Source organism: Bombus affinis, chromosome 4, assembly GCF_024516045.1.
Source record: "Bombus affinis isolate iyBomAffi1 chromosome 4, iyBomAffi1.2, whole genome shotgun sequence".
NCBI classification, from domain to species: Eukaryota; Metazoa; Arthropoda; class Insecta; order Hymenoptera; family Apidae; genus Bombus; species Bombus affinis.
Genome location: NC_066347.1, coordinates 12589713 through 12612162, shown reverse-complemented (window position 1 = coordinate 12612162; position 22450 = coordinate 12589713). Strand labels below are relative to the sequence as shown.

At 37.8% G+C, this 22450-nt stretch overlaps 1 protein-coding gene across 1 annotated transcript in view; it reads right to left on the bottom strand.

Moving 5' to 3' along the window:
* Positions 1–648: 648 nt before the first annotated feature.
* Positions 649–22450, bottom strand: part of LOC126915105 (beta-1,4-glucuronyltransferase 1) — a 35978-nt gene continuing 14176 nt past the window's right edge. The window contains exons 2-4 of the mRNA XM_050719511.1: positions 19628–20607; positions 19125–19305; positions 649–5355 (exon numbers count right to left, since the gene is read on the bottom strand). Coding sequence (XP_050575468.1) covers positions 5149–5355; positions 19125–19305; positions 19628–20607 — 1368 coding nt within the window. The 3' untranslated portion in view covers positions 649–5148. The remainder of the gene's footprint in view (positions 5356–19124; positions 19306–19627; positions 20608–22450) is intronic.

Below are 22450 nucleotides of genomic sequence, written 5' to 3'. Positions count from 1 at the left end.
TCTCACGATGTACCCTGGATGCAGCACGGGAAAGAAGCGACGAAAAAAATGTAATAAAGCACATTCTTTGGAAAGTTTACATACCACCTTGACTGAAAACACTTGCCCCGAAACCAATATTCCGAGCGATTACAAAGTTTTCGCTTCGAAGTTACATCGAGTCGGTGGTGAAGTTTGCTAGTTACCATCGGAAAATAATCCGCGTATCACGAGCGCACCTCGACACCGTGTATTTAATTGCTTGTCCTTTTTCAAGCCGTTCTAGTTTCCCAACTAGGCGAAAGAATTATTCGCGAACACGTTATCAAGCATAGATCAAGTTCTGCGAAAATAAATGGATATTAACTTGCAACTTGTAACCGTTTCTTTTCTGCTTGAAGTTCCAGCTTTCTTTCTAATATCTCTATACGTTAAAATAATCTTGTATCAGCCATATACGATATATCGTACAAAATGATTCGCTATGACATAACAATATTGTTCATAAATGTTCTTTTCGTCCGCCTACGATATTTTTGGTTATTTTAGATTTATTCCCAGCCATATAATAAAACACATTTTACGTACAACGACTGTGATTCGAGTGGAAACGATTTTTCATTGAATACGCTTGTAATTGGTTGATATCGAAATGCATTGAAGAGAATATTTCATATCCATGCTTCGTACTGATTTATTGTGCCTCACCTTTTAACAGTAATCATCTCGTGTTACAATCATTTTGGCGGTTTACACGTATTCGTAAAAACATTATAATATACAATAACTCTGTGTCATAAAATGTTCCATAAATTACACAAATCGGTTTACTAGCGACGAATCGTTGAGCAATGTTCTTGCTGTTGAGACGAGACAACGGGAAGGGAAGGGAGCTGAATAGGATTCGAAAAGACGCGAATGCGAATAGCTCTATCAAAATCTCACTTTGTCTCATTTTTCTCCGTATTCTCGTTTCGGGAAACTTGCGATAATTCGATAACATTGGAATGTCGCGTGATAAGTGGCAATGGCATCACCGAAGAACCGGATAAAAAGATCGTTCGCTGCACTTAGCGATATCGCGGCCTTTCGAATAGATCACGCGTCGATCTCGTTTGTATTTCACTTGCGTGTATGCTTTTTGATCGAGGATGCGCGTACGATGATATTGGAACGGTAACAGCCGCGGCTGTATAGATAATTCAAAAATGAAATCGGAGTTTGAGACTTCCATTAGCGTCACTGCCTTACGAGTACCGCGTAATTTCATTTTCGAATCGTCAGCGAGGATCGCAAGAACCGAAACACGAAGATTTGTTTCACGAACTTCTAACCTTTTAACAGCGTAGTCTGAGGAAGATTCGAAAAACTTGCGAAATATAGTAACTATAATCGAGGGATTTGCGGCAATAAGGAGGCAGTTCCAACATTTCATTTTTATAGTGATTTTATCGTAAGAAAAAGGGAAGTGTAAGTCTCGTATTCCAAAGCGCAAAAATTTATAACACATTCCGAAGAATGATTTGATTTTCATTGCTTCTGAATTGACTTTTGTTGGTTTACTCGAATTACTGTAAATTGGAGCTGTCTTCCTATTATCAACAACTCTGTCGATTACGAATAATATTTATTTTCTACAAGAAATTCAATATGTACGTATGTTCGTATCTGATACCAAAAATGCAGGAAACCTTGAGAATAAACAGATCGTTATTTTCTAACATTCATTTCGAATTCTTTCCTATTTTATTACACTATCAAATGGTTGATCGATTAAGAAATTCGTTGACAGCGATCTTTTCGTAATTTTGTTAATATACGTGTCAATATATATACATGACAATTATACAATTCCGTTTCTTTCTCTGACAATATCGTGCGTCGAATATAACGACACATCGTTCTCCGTGACTTTTCGAATGCGCACTTGAAAAGCTTTCGCGGCTCTTTCTTTTCAGCCGAGATCGATCCGTCGAACTTAAAACTCTTAAATCACAGATAGCTAACGAGGTACGTTCGCTTAAGTTCTACGACCTCGTTTCCCCGTTCGTGCACCGTGTACGTGCCGCGAAACTCACCGGCAGATATTTATTCCGCGATCCCGCATGGCAGTCTCTGATGACTCTGGGAATCCGTGAGTGGAAGCAGCAAGCGAGCTTAGTTTCGTTTAGGACGAACCGATGAACCAGAAGCACCCATAAGTACGCCACCATCCCCTCGACGCTGATCACGGCTACTTGATTGCTCTACCTTGCATCTCCACACGCGAACTCCTTTCTTCTTCTTTTGCCTTCGTCCTTGTTCTCATTCTCCTCCCTTTAAGGATTCTTCTCTTCGACACAAACAAATACGAAATATTCGCAACGATTCGCAACGCCTAAGCGATCCTTCGTGTTCCTTTCGTTCGTTACGTTTCTCTTTCATTCCTTTCACCTTCTTTCGATCCTTTATACTTTTCAATAACGCGATTAACACGATCCAATCGTTACACCGACTCGTTTAAGCTGTTTGTCATTCGCATCTTTCACCAGCGATTGAGACACGCTACGTTTGTCCTTATTTTCTTTTGATTTAAATCGTAATTCGATGTTGTGTTCGAACAATTCGAACCTACTTTCGTCCAAATGCTTTGTTCCTTAACTGGCATTCCCTCGCATTTTTCCGATCACGGGGTAGTGGGTTTGGTTCCATTGGTAAGGTTTGCTAAGTGCTTTCGCTACTAAAGTGATTCCGTGAATAGAAAATGGACATTGTCGTATCGATATGTAACATTAAGTAACATAATCAATATCAATCATAATACGTGTCTTGAATAAAGTGAAAATACTTTGATCTTAATAATAAATAGCATTCTTCTTCGCGACAAGTTCCCAAACAGATGCTCGTTTACGTGGAACCCACTGATGTATATCTATGACAAACACCTTAGGCCCTGGAATAGCATCGATCGTGTCGATTGTCTTAGTCTGGTCTGTTGTATGTTGCGAAATCGATCGATCATGGGCTAAAACCATTTCATTGTTATCATTACCTACGACGTTTATACGGTGCGACGTACAATGGCTCAGGAAAGTGTATTCGTAGAAAGATCTTGTCAATATGTTACGTGCGTTATACGAAATATTTTGAAATTTCGTCAGCGCTGTGACTAAGCCCGTCTATAGCCATCGTATCGATAAAGTTTGAAAGAAATCTGAAAATTTACATAGAAGCTGCAAGATGTTTCGCGCAAATATATATTTCACAGAGATCGCAAAGGTATCGAAAACTATCAATTATCTACTATATCAATATATCACGATATTTATTGGGATCGTACTTAACACTCGTTAAGTACTTAAGGTGTGACTACTCATCTTTTATTATAAATATGTGTTACTGTAACAAATATCTTGCAATTTCCATGTACATTTTCAGATTCTCATTAGAGATCTAACTAAATCATAAAATCTTTTGTATAATACATACAATATATACATAGCAATTTTTATGATAAGTATTCAAATACTTTCGCGAGCCGCTGTATATGCAGGATTAAAAGTTGTCGACACGATCGAAACACAATCTTGACGTACGACCTGTACATCGGACTGTACCAATGTTTCTCCTTCGAGCCGACAGAAAGACAGCACGGGTCTCAATTTCTCTCCAGCTTGAGACGATCTATATACACGTGATATGTCACCGATTTACCGGGACGGATATTACCGGAATGACCAGCGAAGATATCAAACGGGAACGAGGAAAATACTATTCGAAAACGAAAGCTTTCGGGCTATGATTTCAACATCCATATGCGCATGATACAAAGCGGCAATCTCTGTCCAACGTATGAAATAGCACATGAACGACACGTATATCGAACTTTGATAGCTTGAAACGTTGCAGAGGCAAAAACTGTTCGCGGGTTAGCTCCTATTTCTGTATAGAAGTATTAAGAACGCGGAAATCGATATTGATCCTGCCTCGTTAACCGTTGTTTTAACTGAAAAGGAAGATTTTTTACGGCTTAGTAAAGTCGTTAACGTGCAATTTAAACGAAAAAGTCACACGTATCTTAATAGATTCGGACGAAGGTAGACCACTTTCCATTTTCGACGTTACAACGGCTGGTATATAACTTGAAAATTCACAAACGCGAAGTTTAATGGACTGGAATCATACGCGAACATCAAACTCTTTGCAAGCAGGAAACGTCGGATACGGGTGATCACCCAGTAATTGATTATTTTGTCGATAATGACAACGGAATATGAAGGGCTATTAAAGCGATCCTTTAACGTACAAGGAACACGCGAAATTCCCCGGGATAGCAGGAAGGTTCGAGATAGTTGATAAGGTCGCTTTGAATAACGATCGAATAACGACACATTAAGTAAAACCATCATGTTCGAGACGACAAATCTCTTCATTTTTCAAGGCCCGTGAAAGGTTAAAAAGGCCATAAAACTCGCTACACAATGGATGGATCAATTTCTCGGCTCGCTTTGCACGATTGAACTAGTTATTAGTGAAATTTTACAAGTCACAAGTTACCAGAACTAATAAACTCTCTCTCGTAGCGGTAACAATTTCCGTAATGTAAGAAATTCAACTGTAGAAATAAATTTAAGAAACTACACGCCGTACGATTATTCTACGTGATGCGAAATTGCAAAGTTGTCAAACACAAGTCTATCATCTACTACCTGTGACTTGTCAATTTATTAATATTCTTAGTCAGTAAACTATTATGCAGAGGACCTCGAATTAAACGTACACCACCGGATGTTTGCGCGCAGCAACGCGGACAGACGTTTTTCAAACTATTCGTCTTCCAGTATTTAATACTAAAATCTCGATATACAAGTTCACTGATTGTTCGAAGTTCATGATACGATACAAAATATATAGAAAACGATCTGGTCTCGGTTACAGTGAAAAATAGAGCAATCGATCGATACGTTCCTAATCGAATCGTTGACACGGTCGATGAAATTGTTCGTCCGTTTAAAAACTTAAACCTTATGGCACCGTGTCAGGTAGAGCAATTAGAGCCCAGCATCGCCCTTGAGACAAAGACGCTGAAGGTTGTCCCGATTGGTTCAGTGAGAGCCCCGCGCGACGAATAAAAAGGACGGCGATCAAGATCTCGCTAATAAATTAGCGAAACCTTCGACGAACTTTTCGTCAGTGAGGGTTCTTCATCATCTTCAAAGGATCGCGCATGTAACGGGCGAAAACTTCCTTCTTAAACGTCTCGAAGTGCTTCCTGTTGGCACTGTTCTGTCGTTCGCGCCAAGCTGGTCTGGTCTTTCTTGTCTGTAGACCCCAGTGACCCGTGAATACTGGAGAGAGAACCTTGAATTGATATCCGGCCACGTACATCTCGTATACCTAGTCAGAAAAGAGAAATCATTCTTTAAAGGTAACAAGTTTGTGACATTCTGTCGTCGTTGATATTGACAGAGCTTCGGAAAATAAGTTTCGGGAACTTTTCCTGGAGATTTGAAACTTATCGAGTTCCAGAGTCCGAGGACTTATCGTAGAAAAGTCTGACGAATATAATATACGTGTGAAATTTCGATTATCGGTGAAATTTCATTAACGCTGTAGTGAGATACACTACTAACCAGCGCTATTATACATTTGGTAAAAAATTAGTATTTACATTACATTGGTATAAACAAACAAACAGATGCTAAAAAAGGCTCCTCTAAATATTGAGATTTATTAAAGCAATGGATAACTGACGGTCGAATTTATCTTTTTCAATGAAAATCTTGTAACTCTTGCGTGTTTAATGCCAACAAATTTTTTAAATGTTTCATATAATACATGTAATATATTCATAAAATGTCGCTATAAGTTTTTGAAGTATCTTTGTGGCTCACTGTCACAAAACATTTTCGTAAGCTTCCTTTTGGAAGAAATATTCCAACATTTTACAAGCATATCAAGGATAGAATGATATTGAATACAAACGTGATTTGTATCCAAGTACCTCGACCTTTTACAGTGTCGTAAATTTATACGGTATTTTATTTACAAGTAGCGAACGTACGATATCGAAATTTGTATTCTTTGTAAGTTGTTGTAAGTAATTACTTCAAGAAAAACTCTACATCTTTACTTTTGTATATCCGTGACCTGGAGACCGCTGTTACGAAGAGAATAGAATTTAGTGAAAATTTATTGTGTGTATTATTGAATATAAATTATGTTTTGAATTACAAGGTCTAAAAACAAAGGAGCTACAAGTAGATCTCTATTGCTGCTTCTTGTAGCCTTTAGCTAGAACTACAAGGTTAACTTTTTTGGTAATATTCTTTGCTATAAATATATGAACGTCCTCCCTATCGCTTCCATTGTATTATGACACTATAAGAGCGAGGATCTGGATCAACATACATTATACTTATACTTATACCTTCATTTATTTCAATATATTTTTCTATTACAAATTCATCCACTCGTTCTTCTGTCAGTCAACCTCAACATAAGCGATACGTGAAGACCACAGGGCTCATTTAGTATTGTTACATGGAATATCTTGTTACACGCCTCCGAAATCCAATTTTAGGATCGTATATTTTAAGATAAAGTATAGAAGAAACATATTAAATATATTGAAACATATGTGATAGAAGCGTGTATGCAAGCATGCGGAAGAGAACGAATTCGATCGGTTTGCTGGACCGAAATTCGTATTTACATTTTTCGTTTACTCGAACACTGCTCATGACAATCGAGTTACCCAAACCCGATAGTTAGATTCACGGTAAGCCGAATATTTTAGACGACACAAAAATATAAATACATCGTTTCGTTAAAACACATTTTAAATAAGGAATTATGGGGAGATATTAGGAAAGAATGGATATTATGGTCAGAAAAAACCCACGGCCTTGAAACTTCTTGTTGATGTAAAGTATTAAAAAATCAGTTACCTATAAGTTATAAGAGTTCCAAATGCTTAGTCCATATATTCATTGTAATTAACATTGATCTAATTTTTGTTATACTTTATATGTCACTGCTGATAGAAGATAGATTTATAAATACTTGCTTACACCAACTGTCCATGTATCCAAAATATATACATATAACAAAATCATCAGTTTCAATAACACGTCAAATATCTAAATGTTCCACAAATTCACCGCTCTTAGACTGGAACGCAAAATAAACGTTAGCAAGATATTTGTCAGAAACAATTCGTTGCGCTTCGTGTCCTCGCGCGCTTTTAACTTCTTCGTGAAATTGAAAAAGTAGTTTTGCGCGTGCTGCATGCACCATACACGAGAGAAATACTATGGAAACGTAGCTACACAATGGCTGGCTAAAGCTAAAATTATATTGCCCCGCAGTTTCTTCCGCTTAGTGCGTTTCGTAAGTTTTTTGCATTGTGGCGTGGAAATCACGGCGAAAGTTTGAGAAAATGTGCCGTAGATATCGCTCGAACAGTGACATTCCCACGGGAAACACGGTGTTTCCGACATTACAGCAACAGGAATAGTAAGGAGGAAGAGAACACGGCTGGCAATCTCGCCCCCGGTCCGCCAACTGAGACAGGTCAGACAGACCTAACAGACGGGATCCGGCATTTCTCTTCTCCGGTATAGATGCGTCTTCGTGAATAATCATACGTAACAATGGCGAGTCATACGTGACAGCTGCACGTAAAGCTGGTAGACACGTTGTGATTATCAAGACGGAAATGATATTGTAGCTGTTTCGACGTTTGATTCGTAATTGTACGAAAGTTATAGCTGTACAAACGTACCGAGCAATACGAAATTGTGCTATTGTAATACATATACAAAATAATTTTCAATAACGGAATGTAACATACATATGTGAATCTATCGATCGGTGTAGGTCTTAAGGTAACATTTTCTTTGTCTAGCAAGATTGGTCAGATATTTTTTTTTTTAGAGATATGTTTATTGAGATATGTATAATTTTTGTGCTGGACTAGGTCGAATGCGTAGTTGAGATGTTTGCATGTTGATATCAGTGTGTGGAGATATGTGTGTCTGAGAAACAGACGAATGTAAACAGTTCGGTCGGTTAGCAGTCTACAAAAGGTCGGATGTGGAAGAAAGTGCTAAGACGCGTGCAAGTGTGTATCGATGAATATTCTAGAAATCGTTTATAAAATAAATATATGTCTACGTTAATAGTAATGCCCAGTGTAAATTTAATGTCTCCATAACAATATTTCGGCCATCAAGATCCACAATTCTCAACAATGTTTCGAAAATGATTGTGATCGTAAACGTACGTAACAGGGTTAAAAGTGCGTTCAAAATTATAAATAATACTGTAAGTATAAAACGTCGTTCATATCGGTGCACCGATCAATGGAATATTCGAGACTGGTCTCTTGCAATTGAAAGTGAAGAATAGAAATTGGAAAATCTGCCGCAAGCGTGTTTATTGCGTATATTTATCGCGTTAGTTGTGTTTATTAATACTTATAACATAGTTTACAATAAATGGTAGAAAGAAAGTTATTCGATTATTCGAACGGAGTATTATCACGATTAGTTCAGATATAATCTGGACTCTATATTAATAACTCAAATTTAATTTATAACTAACAATAAGCTGAAAATCTAGGTCGTAGTCATATTCAAACTTTTAGACGATACAAACGTTACCGTTTTACATCTTCAAGTTCTAATCTGTTTCGTCCAAGAAAACAATTAACGACAGACTTTTCTCATATCACAGTGTATTTTTAAAAAGTATTTTTAAAAAGTTATAAATTAATAATTCATAATTACAAAAGATTTCAAAAGTTTCGTAATGCATCGCGAAGAAAAGTATGGTTCTATGCAAATAGTTCTTCAAAACAGATTTTAACGAATCGCGAAGGAGATAATGAAAAGAAGACGGCTCCAGAAGGATGATATAATGAGATTCATTAGACCGCACACGACGTGGGTATGGTCGTAATTAATGTAGAGAAATGCAGGATCCGCACAGCGGAAACGCGCCAATAACGCCTCTGACGACGTCCAAAGTAATTGATAGACGGCGTCTAATCTTCAGTTCACTGTTTCGGAGACAACCAGTGAATAATTATATGTACGCAGCGGCAGGATGACATAGTGCTATGGTTTTCGAAATGAGAATTGTATTAATCACGTCAACTTTGATCGTAAGAACAGAGAGACATCGTCGAAACGTCATCGTCCAATCAACCAAACGTAACTTCATCGACGCATCCATAAATGCTAACAAATTTTACTACGAATAATTGATAACGATTTATGGGCCAAACATTAATATAATTATAGAATATAGGTAACAAGTGAGAGATATGAGACGAACTATGAGAATTAATTAACTTAAACAAAGTGAAATTAAATATCTTTCAATTAATTAATTTTAGAAAGTCTACTTTTTTATTGCTTTAACTTCCGGAAAACCTGAAATATAAATTCTTGGAAAATTCTGAAATACTTATCGATATTATATATTTATTCGTCATTATATTTCCGTTGCGTTAAATATTTGAAAGTTTCGATAAAAGTAGAACTTCCGAGGTAAGGAATTCAAAAGTGAAATTCTTCTTAGATGCTCGATAGCCCAATTTGCCTTCAAAGAATTAATAAATTATCTAAAATTAAATTTAAAAAATCAAGTCAAATCGTACAGTTAAACTAAATTTGATTCCTAGATTAAAACGATGTGTTCACTTAACAAAATTTACTAAATTATCAGTAGAATTTCTAGGTACATTATGAACTTTAATCAGAGAAGTCTGATGACTAGGGGTCATAAGAACAGTATGAGACTGGAAATATTAATGGCGTACAATGGTCAAGGTGAATTATGCCCGAACCTCAGCCTTGATGTAGGCACTTGCTTCGTTGATTAGTAAAACTGAATTACCCACATAATGAGCATTACACACGATTATTCGTCTTAATTAGTCAGTGGACGAGAATTAATTCCCTTTACAGCATTCCCGCGGGACACATTCTTGCGGCCACGGTGTAAAACATTTCTGGCTCTTGCAGCACAAGCTACTCACGGGGCACCTGTTTGTGCCGAGTTTCAAGAGAACACAGATTGCATTAAACAACATAACGAGTTGACGTATCTTCCTAATTACCGAGACTGGACACTTTGCTTTGATCGAAGAATCCCATTTCCGCGTCACCAGAGTCTGAAATAATTCCACACTGACATGACACGACGAGGAAAGTTTCGAGTTAATCTAGTAGTAACGAGTTAACAGCACAATTCTCTTCTTTCACGTAGAACATTTAGAAAAAAGAGTGACATACGCAAAACGCTAATCCGCAAACATTGCACGCAAAATAACAAATCAATTACTATTTACACATTGATCGTTTCATAATTTGACGACACGTTACATCTTTCTTTCGAAACAATCAATATATGCAAAAGTATAATTGGACAAACCGCAGGAAGCAAATATCGTACAGAATTGATACATTAAAGTATAATTTATTGATAGATAGCTAACTATTAACTATTATTTGTAAGGCCAAATTAAGTCGTATTAAAAATTTTCGCATTTTATATTATTTACGTGTGTATACATGTATGTGTATGTTCTATTGATAGAGAGAAAAAAAAAGAGAGCAAAGTAGAGATATAAAAATTGTATAAAAGAGGGAAATGAAGTTCGTTCATTCAGACCAATTAAAATGTCCGAAATAACATAAAAATGGTATTTTTTAAAATGTTAGAAATATATCATTTCATGAACTATTTACTACGAATCTCGAATCTTTATTTAAACGATAAATATTTACATTTATCGATAACCTAGCTCCGAACATGCACGATTCACAAAAGAATTTTTCTTCCTTTCTACAAACAAACAAATTATTCATTCCTACCCGCTCGCGTAACGTAACCAACAAAGCTTTGAATATTCGAAATTGCGGTTAGAACAAGCCACTAAAACTTTTGAAAAGCAAACGGAATTATTCAAGGAATTCAACACATACTTCCACCTTCATGTGGCAGTATATTCAAACGATATTCAGCCACTGTATTAATGTAAATTTACACAATTTCCGTAACTGGTAATCGTTCTTTCGCACGGCCACTAAGGGCATACTCCATTCGGTTTTGCTTGTTCCTCTCTGGATCTCTGCATTACGAAGAGGAATACAGAATGCCGAAGCGGTTTGTGTTCTCGCACTAATCATTAACCTTCGCGCGCACACACACACGAGCACACGTGCTCACGGAATACCGAATATCCTGATTATTTACAAGTATTTGCGCGTATACTAGTTGGCTGTGTGCATGAGATGCGCGTAACATTATCAAGCGGAACATGGCGAAATTATTTCTAGTCTAAAGGGAAAGGATGCGGATGACGAAACGAAGGAAATTCCCCGTTGTTACGCTTTTGCTCCCAAGTATTAAGAATTTGCAGAGCAAGTGCAGTCGACGCGCCTAATTTTCAAGAAATTACAGCTGATGATGAAGATAGTTAAGCGCAAAAAAAAAATATATATTTTAGAAGAAGGAAAAATTAAAGAAAAAGGAAATGAAAATGAAAGCTATAATCTTTCTATTGTATTCTTTTATTATATAGTTGGAAATCTCTGCATCTAGTTTCAGTATACACTGCATCTCATAGGCCGATATTCCAGCTTTAAAGTCTCGGGACATTTACTATAATTGTTGTAACATTAGAGAAGGCTACCGATGGATTGTGTTATAATCATTAAATCATTTAACTCGATGCTTTATACGATAAAGGAAATTTAGGCTGTTAATATATCAATACTTTTAGTAAAAGATGCGTGCAATTTAAAATTCATAATCTATGCCAAATATACAAAAAATAGAAAAATTGAAGATGCTCTGAGACTTTTGTGCGGGAATGTAGATACAACGCGTCAAAATCTCATTAGATCAATGCAAAATCGAGTAGATGAACTTATTTGAAAGTGGAGTCACGTAATACTGAGCTACCCTTAAACAAATTTGTTTCTATCGTATCCCGAGTTCAATATTTGAATAATAAAATATTTTGTCATGCTGATTCTATAGTCATGAAACTAGAATAAACTTCCGCCTCTCTTCTATCCAGGGAATATAGTCTTCGTCTTTCTGGAGACAAAAATAATAAATTATTTCTCAACATCTATAAATCTCAGATACGGAATAGTTGGTTCCTTATCGTATTAACCACAACATATAAGAATGGAAAATCTTTGAGTGATTATAGTCGTGAATTATTATAGTCGTGACACACGTCGTACTTTATATTCTAAATCATCGAAGAACGAAAGTAGTGCTGCTAAAGTTCAACAGGTTTATAACATGCGACTCCTTTTGGCCAAGCTTGAAACTCAATCTTCAAAGAACCATAAAGTATAAATATAAAAGTACAGAGAGCAACAGAGTATTACTTTTAAAAAATCGTAATCTTGGAGTATAAATTGAAATGTTTTACGACTACTTCCATCAATTTTATATCAAAACCATTAAATTAACGTTCTTTAAATTTAAGCCTCAAAATATCTATCATTTAAAACGATCGATTATCAATAATCTATATCTATCGTCAACGATGCCCTGCTTTAGAAGATAATATTAAAATCAGATTTTATAAAAGAAAAAATTAAAAGCAAGACTTTCTAAGATAACGATCTTCAAAGAAACAATCTTAGGTTTATGAGTTGCTCGATAGTCGTTGACAAGAAATCGCAATTTTATAGCACTCGTGTCTGTCGCAGATGAAATATAAAGGAAATAGGATCGAACGTGGGTTGTTTTACATCGCGTGTGCCTTGGGGAAATGTGTTTGGGTTAATTTCACGGTTCAGCATCGACGGAGGCCACCATTTCCACCGCGGTCCATTACGATCATGACATGCCACGCTACCACTCAACACACTTTATTCGATTCCTGTGTTCCTAGAATTCGGGTGACTAAATTTAACGAGGGGATAAAGACATTATCCGCGTTTAGAGGATTATGTTTCTGTCGGCTTACAAGTTCGTTTGAACGAAGATAAAAATAACGATATCCACGATAACATATGATCGTTTCACGTTGCGAACTTTGAAAATGGATTTTTGATGCGATAAAAGGAAGAAATACGTAGCAACACGTCGGTCGTACTACTCCAAAAAATTTAGATTTTTTACTTAGATACTTAGGGATCGTTTACTTTCAATCAGACGTAAAGTTCAATATCCCCCATCCTCTATACCGTATTCCAAAAAAATATCCCATAATCCGAGCTCACAGAAACCTCGTCTCATCTCATAAACCACGCAAGCCCACGTAATAATTCAAATCCAAGCTAGAAATTTGTAACATGTGCCTGAAAAACTTGCGTTTAACCGTAGCAAAGTTCCATTTGGTTGATCTACGACCATGTACTCAAGCTAAAGCAGAAAATGTATTTTTTTCTTTTTTTTTTTTTTTTTCGAAATGGCGTGACCCTCGCTCGTCAGAGTTTCCCGTATGAATACGTTCGTACGGAGGCCACGCATTAGGGCCACGCGTGACGATGCATTCGTAGGACCTGGGAAGTTTGGTAAACAGCGACGCATAATTTTTCAACGGGGTAGCAGAACGGCGAGGGTGAAGGCTACGCGACTAAAACCGGCGAGTGAAACTGGCGAGTGAAACCGGCGAGTAAATCTGGTAATTGAGTTTTATGCGATCGCACGTCGGTATAAATCCTGGCGAATAAGGCGGCTCCCTGTAACGTGTCTACACTTATCTTACATTTCCCACCGACATCAACGAACCTGGAGGCGGAAGGTGTGCCGATGAATAAAACCACCACAGGCAGAAGAGCGGACTGCGAAACCCCTGCATTTCGTCCGGTTCGACGCGATGGATGGGCTTAGATCTCTGCGTGTGATTTTAATGCGGGGATTTCTGTCGGTAAACTCTGTTAAGGAGATATAAGCGACTATTCTTGATGGAATCGAATAATTGGAAAAGAGGATAAATTGATCCATTATGGTTCGACGTGAATGTATAATTAATTTGGATGAATGTAATGGAAGAATTTGACGGAGAAATATAATTGAAGTTCCGTTGTGTTCGCTAAGAACCTACACCGAAGCTTTGCGCAAGTATTTTATTACTTGACAAGCGTTTTATCTTCCGGTTCTTTAATCAGTAGATGTTGAATTACATTCAAAAAATTCTTCTAAACTGATACGCTGTCGCCGCGACCATAGAAAATACCAAATTGCCAATTATTAATTCACTGTTAATTTTTACATTTTGATCAAATTAATACACCGTTGATACGAATCGAGTAAAGTGTTTGGACACTTACAAACGACATCGTGTATCGAAATGATTAAATATAATAAAATACACAAAACGGTCGTTGTGATAAACTCTTCGATACATGAATTCATTACTGTCATTATCACGGCCGTGTATAATTAGAACAGATCTCGCACTCGGTAATACGTAGGAAATACGACAGTGACGAATATGTTCAGGATGGAGACAATTATTATTTATCAACAATGATTTATATCGAAATTAATAAACATCGTACGATGACGATGACGATAACAATAAGCTATTTTTCGTGACGAAACTAATTGCGAGCAGGAGCATTCGGATCTATCGAACACGACGGTTAAAGCATCTAGTACGTTCACTGAACGACAATAATCGAATATCCATCAGAGTTAGCTTCTATATAATATACGCGCGTTATTCATACACGAAAGGAGCGTATTGAAATCAATTTTTTCCCCTAATAAAACTTGCTAATAACGAGAACCATCGCGTACGATTACTATTATAGTCAATCTATAATTATCAGGCACAATAAATCTTTCGTTAAATACGTCGGACTCTGATAATTAGTATCGATCATTCGATTTCCATCGAGAACCTTCATTAAACTTCAATTTTCACGAGCATCTTTCTCAATCGCGTCTGTTCTTCGCTCGAAAACACTTGGATCATCTGTATCGATGTATCTGAAGATACTCGTGCACGGTTCATCGTCGACAGTAAAGTCTTTATCGGAATCGAGTTAATTACAACATATCGATAGCAGCCGGCATTCAACTGGCAATTTTATCCGACTAATAAGCAGAAAACAGAAAAGAAAGGAAAGGGATATCGTGGAGAAATGGATGCGTAAGAGCGAACAAAATGCCTCGCCCCGGGTTTAGAAACAACGAATCAACCCGGTAAACGTTTAATATAGTTTTAATAGTTAATTTGTTTCACGAACTTTCATTCGCTAGACACCTACGGAAAGAAAGAAAAAAAGAGAGAAAAGGTGAGGGAGGGAGAGAGAGAGAGAGAGAAAGGGAGGGATTCCCTCGATCCGTGGAAATAACTTCGTGCTTCGTTCACTTTCAATGAACTCGAATCGTCGAATCGTGCCATTGAAGCCGAACTGCTTCCTGATTGAGGACTCGCGCCAACGTAATCGCTCGATCGACGAGCACGAGCGAACCAAACGAGGCCGACCAGCATCTTCCTTTCCTTCGAATCGCGCTACCTGCACGCGGCCTGACCGTACCACGGACACGCTCGCGTGTCTCGTCACTCACGGCTATGGAATGCCGCGCTGTCCAATCAATTTCATAGCCGATCGAAAGTCAATCTTCGAAATGAACGTCGAAAGATCAATATTGAAACGAGTCGCTTCGAAATTCATTGAGACGACGAGACGTTTGTTGCGAGAGTGCAATATTTTGAAAAGGATAGCTCACGAGCTGTTCCTTCGCGTGTGCATTCGATCGTATTGTTGGGACAAGTGTCGCGAGTAAAATGTTCCGTTGTTGGATTTTCATTTTTCATAAAGATGAATCGATAACACAGACTTTGAGTGAGAAATACCGATTGAAAACTCGATGCATAATTCAGAACGCAATCTTTGTTTGTTGTGTAAATTTGCCAGATCAAAGATTGACAAATGCAATGCAAAAATTGACTCCGAAGATTTCTTCATCTCCGTGTTATTCGATAGTTAAAATAATGTGCTTGAAAGTCGCATAATTTAGAAGAAACAGAACGAGCTGTTCGGTTCGAAGATACGAGCTTTTAGCGGTAGACGATATTCACGATGTTCTGTGAAAATACTAGTAGCATATCTAATATGGAAAATGTGATAATTAATACTTCTGAAATCGATATATTTCGAGAGAGCTGAGATTTTAATATTTTTGATGTAAATATTTTTCAAGAGAACTCCATAACCAACTGTAATAAAAAGACAATTTAATTCGTGTGTGACTGGTTGACAAAGTATTGGATATTTAATCGCTCTCATATGAAGAACGAAAAATGTGACATATCATATTTCTCGCTTGTGGTCTTAAAATAACGTTAGCTTTTGACGACTTACAAATATCATTTAATGTGAAATATTTGATCAAATATTTGTTTAATTTATTCATATTATTGAACCGGACTAATCAAAAACGTTACTCCAATAATTCATTGAAACGATTTCTATTAAAAGACTCTATTAAAAGACTGCCATCGATCGTATTCACGAGCCATCTAATTGTCTAACCCAACATACAACGAGTCTCGTGTCGAATCACCGACCCCGAAAAACCCGTGGCAGTCGATTCGATTTTATCTCGGCGTTCGTACGCGAAGCGCCGGAAACGTGTTGCTCTGGTCGGAGGCGGCGAAACAACGTGCGTGCCGAACAAAAAGGTGAAAAAGGCTGGTGTGCCATGCGTTTGGCGACGGATGGGAACAGGATAGGTGCGGCAAAACAGGCAGGAGGGAAAAGGACAAAACGGGGAAAACCGAGGAGCACGAAAGTCGAGGAAAACTGGTTGCTCGGCGAAAAAATAGCGCTACAGGATTGTATCGGATCACGAAGGTGAGAGACGAACAGGCGGGCGGCTGTGGGTTCAAGTACAACGAAATACAAGAAGGTAGGAAAAGCGAACGATATCCATTCTCATTCCTCCATGGGGAGTGGATGTTGTGCGAACGAACCGCAGAGAAGACGCGAATACCAATGTACGGGGCACGTAGTTCTCGGCACGAAGAGCGTGTTACGCTTGCAACCGTACACCAGCTTACATTCGCGCTTGTGTACGCCTGTTTCGCGCCGGTGTTACCACGTTACGTAGCCATGTAGATTTATACCCGTTTTATTGCCGTCGCTGCGGCATACTTGCTTTTACGAATACGGCGAACTACGGTCGCCGTCCGGATTTTCACCGCGCGATGGAATTTCGTTATTTCCACCGAGGCAAGCCCGAACGGCACCATTCCGTGAACGTCGACGTCGTTGGAAAAACTTCGATACTTTATCCCATTGGTACGACGCATCGCGCGTGTCTACATGCGTTTTCACGTCTTCTCTTGTATCGTTAGGTTTTGCGATTTAGTGATGGTGATCGGTGATGATATCGCGTTACGAGAATACCTACCCGTCTTAAAGGTAAAGGCAAGGATCTCGTAAGAGAAAGCTTACGACAGAAAAGTAACTTAGAGAAATTTTTTATTTAGAATTCGGTGTAAAATTATTGTAGAAGGGAAATCGCGTGGAAATCAGTGTGGAGTAATGGTGCTAGAAAGTGGAAGATTTATCGGTCGAGATACTACTGCTACGCCGTCTGACCTATGCGATCTTATTCTACTGCCGTGCGAGGAACGAGAGATATAGAAGTTTCGTTCGAGTCTCGGATTTTTTTCTATGATGCATTGAGCGTAACGTAGAACACGTAGAACGTCTCATTCATAGTCTCTAGCAGCACTGTGCGTGCGTGCTAATGTGTGTGTGTGTGTGTGTATGGCACTGGCACAATACGGAAAGGTACGGTACTTTTTCATTTTGATATAATATACCAATGTTTTCAGAAAAAAGCATACAAATGATATTTTAATATACAGCTCAATCGTGCGTAGTAAATCTCATTCCAATAATAAACGAACCATTATGTACAGGATAAAAATGGTTAAACATGAAATTTGTCAATTTTTCCAACAAAAATGACCTATACTCTAACTTTCAAATGAAGCGTTTTTCTATCAGATTCTACTTCTCACTGTCATAGTACCAAATTTTCGTAGCCATATGAAAGTACCACTCAATGCTACGAAACTTATTATTCTCGAAACTAATAAATTAGTATCTGAATGCTGTAAATAATAAATAGGATAGCGTGTCATTTAAAATCCAATTAAAGTCACGTTTCTAAACTATTCGAGGAGACTGGGAGAGTCCCCAGTCAACCTAAGTTTAACAAATTACTCGATGCTCGTTCTAAAACATCAACGAACAACGAAAATGCTGTTTGGAGCGCGAATTAGCTCGTTTCCGGACACTAAAACGTAAGCAACGTCCGTACTCGATATACAAGCGTTCAGCGGGAAACGTATCAACTTTAAATTGAATAATGCTTGTACCGTAAAATGGGCCTCCATAGCGCGATAACGCCTACAACGATAATATGAAATTCGATTAATATCCTTGGCGCGTGGGAGTTGCTCATACTCCCGAACTATCGCGTGTGCCTCTCGTGTACTCGATCAGTTTCCTCCCGATATTCCTCCGATTCTCGTTAATCGTCATTCTCTCTATGACGACGGTTGTGCAAATATGAATTTATGTTATATTATCATTTCATCAGGTTTTATGATCGCCCGGTTCATGCACGAATTTATACTTTTTCGAATTTCCTTGACATCGAAGAAGTAAAATCGCAAAAGTAATTACACGCTTTATATTTTAGTTCTTTTACGCTCGATGCTACATATACGCATAATATTAATAACATTGTACTATATACAATAACGTTATACTTTAGCAAGTTGTTGATTAATTGAAGGAGCAATGTATTTATCGTTGATAAAAACTGGTTTCGAGTCTTAGTGTGTTATGTTTTCCTTGCAACATTATCCAAGCGCTATCCAAACACTGTCCGGAGAAATAGACTTCTGCTCTTATTAAGTAGCGAGCAAATAATTTTTCACTCAGGTCAAAAACAAATTTGATCGTAAAAGAATTAGAACCGTCGAACGAAGGAGTTACGAAATTCTATTTAATATTCGATGACTATTTGGTCGAGTCGCAGATGCATAATTGAAGTTCGATGTCTTAATAATTGGTTACGCTAATATGACGTCGTCGACTAAAGAGAAATACATAAAATAGAATAAGAGCAGCATGAGGAATACATACCTGAGTGTTTCTGGTATATCCATAACCCATAAACCTCTCGTCATGAGCCGGGACAATATCCTTTGCCACGTAAAATGGCTCGTAAAGGAATTCAAAGTTCGTCACATCGTGACTGATGTACACCTTGCCAGTTTTTACGTTGCCGAAGTTTTTATGATTCACAGATGTATCTAGTATCCACCTAAACGAACAAAAGTATGCACGTTATAAAATTATTCGTTATTTGGGAAGAGAGTAACAAAAGACGTAAAAACTAATAAAAATATTAGCAAGATTAACGCCGATATATAGTCCTTTTCGTATCTCCGTCTGATCGCGCGAAAACTTTCAACGTTTGAAAAGAATCTTTTGCATAAAATTTGAAACAAAAAATTACGCATACCGATAACAATTCCTTTATACTTTCTTCGAAGTTTGCAAACTTTTGAAGAGTAGAAAAAATTAATAGATAAAATTGCAATTGATCGAAGGACTTAAAAGACAAACGATTAAAACGTACTGACCTGGTAAAATTGGTGGCAAACTGATTGTGGATGAAGACCTTCTGATGGAAAGGCCTGGCCAGTCCCTTTCTCGCTAGCCTAACCAATTCCGTCTTGTTTTGTGGAAATCTGACGCGCGAGTCCAGCTCGTACGTTGGTATCACGTAGGCGCACTTATCACAGGTATCAGTCCTCAGAAATTCGTCCAGAGCGCCGGTCAAATTAAAGCTCGGCACGATATCTACGTCCGTCAAGAACACGTAATCTGACTGGCAATTTTTCCTCGCCAAGTTCCTCATGTGGTTCTGGGGATAGACGTTTCGTATCCGCCAGTTTGTCTGCTCGTTGGAAATCCCGTTCATCAACTCGTTCAGTGTTCCCTCTGGTTTGGCACAATCTACCACCTCTGGCAGCTCGAATTCTCGCGGCTGCCTCTTCGGCGGTCTAACCCTTGGCACAGCCAAGGAAAAAGCGACTCTTTCCCGTATCGGTTCGTAACACTTCCTAAGGTAAATCAGGTACTTCTGAAGAACCTCGAACTCTTCGTCACCAGCTGCGTACAAAGCCACCGACATCGGTCCCGTCCAATGATGAGCCGCCTGAACGACCGAATGCAGCTTCTCGACCGAGCTCTGTGTGGCCAGGCAAACACGATACGCCTGTGATAACTCGACGAAACTAGATCCAACGAGAACGTGGTCGAACGTTCGAAACATTCTACGAGCGTCCCATCTGCCGAGCTTTATGTTCAATTTTAAACCATTCGCGTCAGCTGGCAACGGTTGGTAATCTTGTGTAACGCAGTCCGACTGCTGTTGCTCCTGCTGCTCTTTGATTAAGGTAGCGAGGTTCCATTCGCTTACAGCGTTTGATTCCAAATCCCTGGGTACTTCGTCCGGGATGCAGGTTTCCGACTGCAGCAACAGGAAAGTCAATAGCATATTTGAGAGAGCCAGGACAACCACGCTGGTCAGACTGAGGTTCCATGGTCGACATCCCAACTGCATATGAAAGTCAGAAAGTTCGCTAGTTTAATAAACCGTCGATTACCTTGACGTAATGGTGATCAAAGAATATGCGAAAATGAAGCAATTAACGCGATCCCGTTCCCTGCAAACTACCGGTTCGCGGACGAATAGATCTTTTATCGAAATATTATTTTCTATGTTGCTCAAACAAGGTACACTGGCTACAAAAAGTATCTGGACGTATCCTCATTTTCCGATGGAATGTTTTTTTTTTTCAGGTTCTACATCTCGCTCTCCTACTATAAAATTTGCGTAGTCACACGGGCAAACTATCAAACGATACGAAATTCAATATATGTACTTGAACCTAAGCAATTAGTACGTAAGTATCGTAGTAAAAACGATTTTCTTGATTGAACACTTTTTATTGCAAGCTTTTTCAAATATTGTATTATTGTAGTATTGAAACAAGTTAAAAATATGTTGGTACGCGACAAGAGAACGAAAATACGCTTATTCTTAGCAATAACAAGCGTAAAGAGAAAATAAAGAAAGTGTATCGTTTATATCATACGAAACTTAAAGGTCGAGCGAAATATGAGCTGCGATTATGACTTTCGAAGTTTGTTCACCGGAGTTGCCAAGCAAAAATCGTGCCACAGCTATTTCACTGCAAAACACCGAATAAACAAGTTTTACGATAAGGAACGAAGTCTTTGGCAACGGTATATTGGGTCTGTCTAAAACAGAGTCAGCTTGCCTGTTTTATCGTCCTAATTACCACGTCGTCAGTTTCTTGTTACTACCAGCAGAAACGCAAGAATAAAATATCAAACATTCGTAAACTGGGAGATGTTAAAATCTAACTCAACATCACTGCATTTTATCTTCCTTGCAATTATCAAACTTCTCTTCCCCCAGTTCTAATTTTTACTAACAATTTTTACTCTTAACAAATATGATGTATGTTAGATATGCTGCATGATATATAACTAATTATAATCAAATATATCTATTAACACCCTCGTAATTAATAACAATCCGCATGATTAAAAGCATATATATATAAATTATTAAAAATTCGATGAATAAGAGATAGATAAATAGTAAATACGATCTAATTGAAAGAACGTAAAACGTATGGAATAAGTGAAATATATTTATATTAATTTGCTTCATTAAATATATTTAACTTTAAATTTAAGCGCTCGTAGCGATAAAAATATCGTGTCTGAGAAGATGACTGATGAAATGTGGAATGACTTTTATAAAATCGTGTTTCAGGGGAAAAAAACAATAAAACAGAACGTACCTACGTAACCTACAGGGATTGCAAGGTTTAATGAAGTTCTACTACGCAAATAGTATCTTTCTCTTCCATGATAAGACTTCATTAAACATTCCTCGTCTCAAAGGATTCTATTTCTGCTACCGTGCATAAAATAAAAAGCAGCTTAAACAATTACTTTGCGCAAATTTTATGAACACCACTCGATCCGATCTGTTTAAAAAAAAGATAAAAACGTACTATCGGAAACAAAATAAATTTCTAACGAATTCCTTCATGTTATTATTACCATTCCCCCTAACATTATATTTTCGTTTCATTTTACAATTCTTCTACTTTACCTTCTCTATACAAGAAACTAAAGTCTCGCTATACTACACTTCGCAATACGAAAATACAATATCTTTCCGCTAATTGAAAAATGAAAATTCTATCTCCATTTTAATTATACACATTTATAACATCATTAAATGCTCTTTCAACGATACTCTGACGTTAAATCGGTCCGCTAACAACGAAATTACTTCACTCTGGAAGAATACTCGAGGAACAAACACACGCATATGTATGTACGTACAATGCACACGC